This window comes from Vollenhovia emeryi, unplaced genomic scaffold, assembly GCF_000949405.1.
Source record: "Vollenhovia emeryi isolate VEMERY1.0 unplaced genomic scaffold, V.emery_V1.0 DF939213.1, whole genome shotgun sequence".
In the NCBI taxonomy this organism is placed as follows: domain Eukaryota; kingdom Metazoa; phylum Arthropoda; class Insecta; order Hymenoptera; family Formicidae; genus Vollenhovia; species Vollenhovia emeryi.
Genome location: NW_011967153.1, coordinates 759310 through 768090, shown reverse-complemented (window position 1 = coordinate 768090; position 8781 = coordinate 759310). Strand labels below are relative to the sequence as shown.

General features: G+C 42.6%; 2 protein-coding genes across 2 annotated transcripts; both read left to right on the top strand.

Annotated features, from left to right (window-relative positions):
• Positions 1-451: 451 nt before the first annotated feature.
• LOC105561072 (acyl-CoA Delta(11) desaturase-like) lies at positions 452-911 on the top strand (the record flags this gene model as incomplete). Its single annotated transcript, XM_012010733.1, has 1 exon — positions 452-911. A coding segment is annotated over one exon (384 nt), but the record flags the coding sequence as incomplete, so codon positions are not given.
• Positions 912-2102: 1191 nt separating this feature from the next.
• On the top strand, positions 2103-6487 carry LOC105561066 (cell division cycle 5-like protein). The gene is made up of 10 exons (XM_012010725.1): positions 2103-2305; positions 2419-2684; positions 2769-2899; positions 3096-3598; positions 3817-3991; positions 4072-4512; positions 5056-5174; positions 5263-5427; positions 5512-5793; positions 6143-6487. The coding sequence occupies exons 1-10, from the start codon at positions 2261-2263 to the stop codon at positions 6380-6382; spliced, it is 2367 nt and encodes a 788-aa protein (XP_011866115.1). The 5' UTR covers positions 2103-2260; the 3' UTR covers positions 6383-6487.
• The last annotated feature ends 2294 nt before the right edge of the window (positions 6488-8781 follow it).

The following is an 8781-nucleotide window of genomic DNA, read 5'->3' as shown; positions in this document are numbered from 1 at the left end:
CATATAGTTGCGACCTCTGACTAACGACTAACGACTCATTGTAGACCGGGCCTAACGATTAACGAAACAATATATGGTAACACGCCAATGTGGGTCACAAGGCAAGATGTAGGTAGCCCAACTTGTAAATCTTAAATCTTTTTTGAAAATCGTGAATCTATATACAATGTGTATATTAAGATTTACAAGTTGGGCTACCTACATCTTGCCTTAATTGTGACTCACATTGGCGTGTTACCATATATTGTTTCGTTTTAGATAGGGGTCTTACTTGAAAGTTACCCGTTTAACGATTAATTTCTCGCTTCGCGGGACAGAATAACACTTTTTTCTATCAGATTCTTTTGTTTTGCATAAAAACGCGTCGATTGAGACTAATTTCATTGATTTTTGATGTGTGTAGTTATACTGAAGAAATCCCCGAATCGTAAATCTGCGAAAATGAAAATCGATAAGAGAAACGTGTTCATATTTTTATTGTAGCACCGTTACCGCCACCGACAGTTACCTCGTCGGTATCAGTGGTTTCGGCGAGGGCTGGCACAATTACCATCACGCATTCCCATGGGATTACAAGACCGCCGAATTCGGCAACTATCGCACGAACCTAACATGCGCTTTCATCGACTTTTTTGTCTGGCTTGGCTGGGCGTACGATTTGAAGACCGTAAACCACGACATAATAAAGAGACGCGCGGCCCGAACAGGCGACGGTTCCTTATATGAACGAACGAGTGATGAACATACGCAAGAGAAGTTTACGTGGGGATGGAATGACGCCGATATGTCACTCGAGGATAAACAGGCAGCTGAGATCCTCAATAAAAGCGATTAAACTTCGAGATTTAGGTCTTCAAAATTGTATACGTATCACGGTGTCGGAGTTCAATAAAACTTGTCATTCAGCAGTATTTGTTTTATCGCATCTTATTCATTTAGTATTACATACATAATATTTGCACGTAAACATTAATAACGTCAGTGTTTTCTTGTCCATATCTGGCATTTTTAATAATACAGAAAATTTATTGCGACAAATAATACCCATGTTGGCCTCAGTGGTCGAATTGGTGAGACGCCCGCCTAGAGTATAAGGAGGTCCAGGTTCAAACCCTGGCTGAGGTAATATTTTTCGCATTAAATTTTCTGTATTATTAAAAATGCCAGATATGGTCAAGAAAATACTTACGTTGTTAATTACTGCTGGCGATATTGAAGAATATTCTTATTATAAAACCTGGACCTCTCTCTCAAAATTAAAATTATTTAGACACTAACATCCAGTCAGTGTTTGCTGTTATCTAAATAAAATTATATAGATGATTATCTAGATAAAATTTTAGCGTTATCTTATCTTTATATAGATAATAAAAATAAGTATTATCTATATCTGCATCTTAGATGAAAGATAGTGTTATTTTTATTAAATTATCTAAGATAACGTACAGATAATTTGGTTTAGGGCCACATAAAAATACTTAACAGTTACATTATTTAAATATGGATGGCGTTGTAGACCATGTATTTATGTGTGTGTCATATAACTTAACCTGAATATATTCTATATCCCAAATTGAAATTTAAACGCCCATTGAATTAGGACCTAGGCAAGGTGGTGGCCATTAAATAGCTTAAATTTCAATTTGATTTATATCTAAATAGGACCGAGAAATATTCATCGTTGTTTATTCTATATCCTCCCTTAATAATTTAAATTTTTCTATAATTTTTTAATAACTTTTTCTACTGTGTTTACATGAAGTCTTAAAAATATTATCTGAAAATTATCTAGATGAATCATCATATAATTTTATCTTTTATCTAGATATATTCAAAACGAAATCATCTTTATCTTATCTAAGATACATTTATATATTTTTATCTTATCTTTATCTAGCTAATTTTTAAATCATCTATGCACAACACTGCATCCAGTCTTGGCTCTTAAGTTCATTGATTTTGGAAGTGAGGGAGCTAAATTGAATAATTGCCACTTTATGAATCTGACGTGTTGACGAAAAATGGCGGACCAATCACAGCGTGCTTCCTCATGGCCAGACTCTAATTAGAGGGTCTCTATCTAGTAGTGTATAGAAGTCTGTGGCACAGAAGCTAAAAGCGCGATAAAAAGAATGTATTCACATCTGTGTTGCAGTTTGTTTCAGTTTATTCATGGCAGGTGTGTGTGTGAGGTCTTTCGCGCTTTTTATCATTGAAAATATATTTTTCGTTCACAAAGCGGCACGAATAGAGGTACAAAATGCCACGGATTATGATAAAGGGTGGTGTCTGGCGGAATACAGAAGTAAGTGATAAGCGAAATATTTTCTAACCTAAAGCTTCGCGCCCGCGCGCGTTGTGTGTGCGTGTGCGTGTGTTTGTGCAACTTTGTTAAATAAAAAAATTCTTTGTTTTTAGGATGAAATCCTGAAGGCGGCTGTAATGAAATATGGGAAGAACCAATGGAGTCGTATTGCATCTTTGTTACACAGAAAATCGGCCAAGCAGTGCAAGGCACGTTGGTTCGAATGGCTAGATCCAAGTATAAAGAAGACCGAATGGAGCCGAGAGGAAGACGAAAAGCTGCTTCATCTTGCGAAGCTAATGCCTACCCAGTGGCGAACCATCGCGCCTATTATTGGTCGAACAGCTGCGCAGTGTTTGGAGAGATACGAATACTTACTGTGAGTAACAGAGCGGGCTTTGTTCAAGTATAGAACAGTCTACTCTGATTAATACACTCCTGATATTACATTGAATTGTTTCAGTGACCAAGCGCAAAAGAAAGAAGAAGGAGACGATGCCGTCGATGATCCTCGCAAACTTAAACCAGGTGAAATTGATCCCAATCCGGAGACAAAGCCGGCGAGACCAGATCCTAAAGATATGGACGAGGATGGTAGGTTGAAAGTTTTCGTTAACAGCACATTCTACAGCAAAGAGAAGTATAATAAGTAAGGAGAAGACTCGCCAAGGTAAAAATCAGTAAAAATAAAAGTGGCGACTCTTCTACCTTTGTTTTTAATTATTTAGAGAGAATTGTACTTTATAACAAAACGGATACATGTTTCTAATCGTGTTGGGTTCCCCTACAGAATTGGAGATGCTGTCTGAGGCACGTGCCAGGCTGGCGAATACTCAAGGAAAGAAGGCCAAGCGTAAGGCGCGTGAGAAGCAATTAGAGGAGGCGCGCAGGCTCGCCGCTTTGCAGAAGCGCAGAGAATTGAGAGCCGCCGGTATTACCGTGTCTCAAAAGAACAAACGCAAACGTGGCGTGAATTATAACACGGAAATACCGTTTGAGAAACGACCAGCGTCCGGTTTCTACGACACCTCCAGCGAGCACGTCGATCCGTTGGCGATCGATTTTTCCAGAATGAGGCAGCAACATCTGGACGGCGAGCTGCGGCAAGAGAAGGAGGAAATGGAGCGCAGAAAGGATAAGCAGAAGTTGAAGCAGCGCAAGGAAAACGATATACCAATGGGTATGCTCAACAACGAAGAGCCTGTGAAGAAACGGAGTAAATTAGTTTTACCAGAGCCGCAGATCTCCGATCAAGAATTACAGCAAGTCGTGAAACTTGGCAGAGCTTCGGAAGTACGTTCGTCAATTAACTCATTTTACACGAAGGAAATTATGATGCGTCTGCCCGTACTTGTCGCTTAAGACCGGCTCTACATTAGTCGCATCGTAGCGTCGCAAGGGTCGCAGACTAGTTCCGATTCAGCGCTGATTGGTCGAATCTATGATTCGCGACGCTTGCGACGCTACGATACGGTCAATGTAGAACCGGCCTGACGTGTTGTTGTCGTTAGGTCGCACGAGAAGTCGCCACCGAAAGCGGTATTACGCTCTCCGACAGTTTACTGGCCGATTACTCGTTACCCACGAATGCATCGGTAACACCTCGTACACCGGCCGCTACAGACAGAATATTGCAAGAGGCACAAAATGTCATGGCTCTTACGCACGTGGACACTCCGCTAAAAGGTTTAAAATATAACAATTTGTAATACTTTGTATGAGCGTAATGTTGAAGTTGTGCACAATTTATGAATGTTATCTTCCAGGCGGATTAAACACTCCGCTGAACAATCCTGATTTCACCGGCGTTGTACCGCCTGCCAATGTTGTCGCCACACCGAATACTATTTTGGCCACTCCGTTCAGGTCGCAACGCAGCGACGGGACGCCCGTGAATTCGTTCAACACACCGGGCGGGGCGTCGGTACGAACGCAAAATGGGGTTTTAGCGGCGACACCCGTTCGCGATAAGCTTAATATAAATCCGGACGAGAACGTAGACGGTTCGGAAACCCCGCTCATACAGACGCAGGCAAAGAGTTCGTTGCGCGCGGTATTGAGTTCTTTACCCGCGCCATGTAACGATTACGAAATAGACATCTACGACGGAGAGACAAACGAGGAAAGTGCCAGTGCGCCTACAACCGAGATGATCGAAGACCAAGCTGACATCGATGCGAGACAACAGCAGGAATTGTTAGAACAAAGTAGGCCATCAATTGATTGTTTTACTGCATTAAAACCTTAGAGATGTTTTTCAAAACTGGTTTCATTACAATTTCAATTTTCGAAAGGAGAGTTTGCTTATTGTCACCAGTAATGATTAAAAAATGAGACGGGAAACTTATAGTCAACCCAACTAGCTAGTTATTTAATTAGTTTATTACACAACGTTTCGACCCTATTCTTTTGGGTCCTTTTCGAGTGATACCTACATTATTTCATAACTGCGTTGTTGATTTGCAGTATCACTCGAAAAGGACCCAAAAGAATAGGGTCGAAACGTTGTGTAATAAACTAATTAAATAACTAGCCAGTTGGGTTGACTATAAGTTTCCCGTCTCAAATTTCAATTTTTATGGGAAGTTGTAAATTACTTGGTTTGTGATTTTTTTTTTACTTGCTGGATTGCTTGCGCGCATCTGTGCTGGCTGATAGCCACTCAGGATGCAGCCTTGAGTCAGCCTAACTTATTTGCGCGAGCAACTCAGTAGGTAAGAGCATCGCTTAATTATCTTTCTCTCTTGCAGAAAAAAGAGAGCTGGCACGTAGGTCGCAAGTAATTCAAAGAGATTTACCACGACCTGCGGATATAAATATGAATATTTTAAGACCATACATGGACACACCACTGACCGATTTACAGAGAGTATGCGATTCTTTGTATATGAAAACATTTACTCTCAGCATTGATATTTTTGACGGACTAATTTCCTATCTTACTATTTCATTCCTAGGCAGAGGAATTGATAAAAAGGGAGATGATCACAATGTTGCACTATGACGCGCTGCAGAATCCAACACAGTCCAATCGGAAGAGCGCCGCAACATCATTAGCTCAGTCTCAAACTTATTTGGATCAACATCCGTACGAGATGTTCGAAGAGGACGAGCTTCATAATGTACATACAAGATATAAAACGTGTATATCTATTTCTATGTTATCACAGCCATTAAATTAACGTTGTATTAATATTCAAATCCAGGCTAAGAAAATGTTAACCGACGAGATGGCAGTTGTGAAAGAAGGAATGGCGCATGGAGAATTGAGCTTGGATGCGTACACTACTGTATGGGAAGAATGTCTGTCGCAAATTTTGTATCTCGAAACACAGAAACGGTACACCCGCGCAACGCTGGCCTCGAAGAAGGACAGAGTGGAAGCATGCGAGAGAAAATTAGAGGAGAATCGTATGCATATGACAGGCGAAGCTAAACGCGCCGCGAGGATGGAGAAAAAGTTGAAAGTACTTACCGGAGGTTATCAAGTAAGCAAAATTTGGTATCGTTCGGAATTCTATGTAAAGTTACGACGAGAATCGTTGCTAGCCATCAATTTGTATGGGATTAACTTGGCGCATTCTTTCATTTTATGTATCTTTCCGTACCTTTCATATTTTTGGAGATAGTTGCGTGGATCATTGAAAATGAGACACCCTGTATATAATAGTAAAATTAGAACTACAATATATTACAAAAACCTGTTATTAATAGAGTTACATTTTACAATTTACATAGTCTTAAAAATGTATTTCACGTGAAATACATTTCTTCACCTGAAAGATGTGTGATTGCTCTCGGCTGCTGCACAATTACAATTTTGTATTTTTTAAATAGACCAGAACACAAGTATTGACGAAGCAGCTGCACGATTTGTGGGAGCAAATAGAACAGGCGCATCTCGAACTGTCAACATTCAAGTTTCTACAGACGCAGGAAGAGGCTGCAGTGCCGAGAAGGATAAATGCGCTCATGGAAGATGTCAACAGGCAGACAGAGCGAGAACGCTCGTTACAAATGCGATACGCTCAGCTGCAAGATCAGTTGCAGCAGTGTCAATTAAATGATATGTCCTAGGGATAATGCTTGCTGAATACGTGCAGCAGAATGTAATATGTATTGCTTCTCTCACCTTATGGAGCAGTACATCAGAATATAAGATTTATACACTCGTGAAAATATTATCTGCTATTAGAATAATCTTCCCTGTTGGAAATCAAATAAGGATTCAATATAATGTTCATTGTCTCCACAACAGCTGTAAATGTTATTAATATCGTTTCGAAACTTATGTAGTTTGAATTATTCGATGGAAATTATGAGAATGGCAAATAATTATATTAAACGCTAATTTTGTTCTAAAATCTGACAATGGCTGCGTTCAGCAGAAAAAGCTGCTTTGCAACCGTTGTAAAATTTGTGAATCTGATTAGCGTATTCTCTTCATCTTGAGTGAATTTAAAAGCATACGCCAATCAGATTAATGAATTTTATAACAGTTGCGAAGCAGCTTTCTCTGCTGAACGTAACCAATGTATATTTGTGAATGGTTCTTTATTTTTTTCGAGAGAGAAGAGGCGACAGTCTTTTTTTTCTTTATACATACATATACTGTAAAATATTGTAATAATAAAATTCGTAATACAAAATTATCGAGTGATAACACATACTAGAAACGTATACACGATAATGAATAGAAAAATAGCTTAAAGAAGCATTTTACATAACACGAATATAGTTCAGAAATGTAAATGAGATTGTGGAAATCTCGCAGACGCGGCTTTTTTTTGAACCTCTACACACTGTACAATTTGTTGTCTAATCTGCAGAGACCGTGCAGATCAGGTGATGATAGGCTTTAATTAAGTCGTTCCGGCAGGTCTACACATCATCCGATCTACGGAGTTTCTGCAGATTCTCTTAGCGAGGATCGAAACCAAAATACAATTACCGACCGGTTAAGCCGGAAAGTCAAGGGGGCGTGATCGATCGAAGGGTTGTGCGCAGTTCACAAATGATAGCTCACTTGTTAGAGGGGCGTGTCATTACATAACGCCGACAAAATGGCCTAATCAATAGACGTAATGACGTGTGTTAAAAAAAAAGCCGGCGCTATTTAAGCGCATCTATCTTTCCCGGGTCATACATGTATACGCATTTGCAGATTACATGCATATATCTCGCTTTAAGAAATAATTACCAGGCAGTCCAATAAATATTCTAATAGTTGAAGGGACACTTGCAACAGGGAAAAAAAAAAGTCCCAATTATATTCGCATTTTTAGGATCTTTCTATGAAAATACAGAAGTACAGTCATCGATAGCGTATTCATCCTGTCCGCCTAACATCAACTTTCCATCGTATCATTTCCCACCGGTAGCTTGCTCCCGCATTCACCTACACTTGTACTCACACCTACACCGTGAAAAAAAAAGCAGTAACGACGCCACGAGCGTGTAGCTGGTAAATAGCGTTGGCTGCCGGAAGGCAGATGTTAACGTCGTCGTCAGCCAACCTAATCCCGCACTGTCGATTGGTCGGCGCGACGCGACTGGCGAGCCGGCGCCGAATCAGCGTCGTCGATCCGCCTGGCGCCGCCCACCACCCCTTTGCGCGCTCACCCCCACACTCACGCGCCGCCGTGGGTGGAGTCGACCAATGACACAGTGGTAACGGCCGTCTGACAACGTGGCCTCCGGGAGCCGCCCCCGTAGTTGCCGATGGCTAACTAGCGCTACCCCGCTATAGTCGAGTCAGCCACTCGGCCAGCAAGTCCCCGGGCCGAGTCTAGTCGCTAGCTCGCTGGAATTCCCCACCCCTATCGTCCCCCTCCCCCGCCCCCGCCCCGCCGACCCCTCGCCCGCCGCCCTCCAGAACGTGTAGGCCAACGTGCCAACTAGGGTGCCGCGGTGGCGGCGGCGGCGGCGGCAGCGGTGACGGTGGCGGTGGAGGTGAAGAAGAGGTGTTACGCCGTGGATTCGCGTGACGTAACCCCGGTATACGCCATCGCCGTGGCCTCCTCGCCGCGACTCGCGGTCGTTTAGGGATTGGCGTCGGTGTGTTGGTTCGCGCAACCATCCACCCACCCTATCCCGCGTCCTCACCCCCCCCGTCCCCCTCCTGCCACCCCCTCGACGTCCCGTTCCACTCGCCCCCTTCGCGGATACCCACCACCGGACCGTGTCGACCGTATCGGGGAACGACCCATGATTCTCCGTGATGTGGCTACGGACAGGAGAGATAGCTGCTCCGGCAGCCAGTCGGGCAACAACCCCTATATGCGCATACACGGACGAATAGATACACTCATACACGCGCGCAGATACATGACAGTAGACACGGGCACGAGTACGCCCTTCTCGACGAGAGAGAGAGAGAGAGAGAGAGAGAGAGAGAGAGGAGGGGAGGGAGAGAGAGAGAGAGAGAGGAGGAGGAGGAGAGAGAGAGAGAGAGAGAGAGAGAGAGAGAGAGAGAG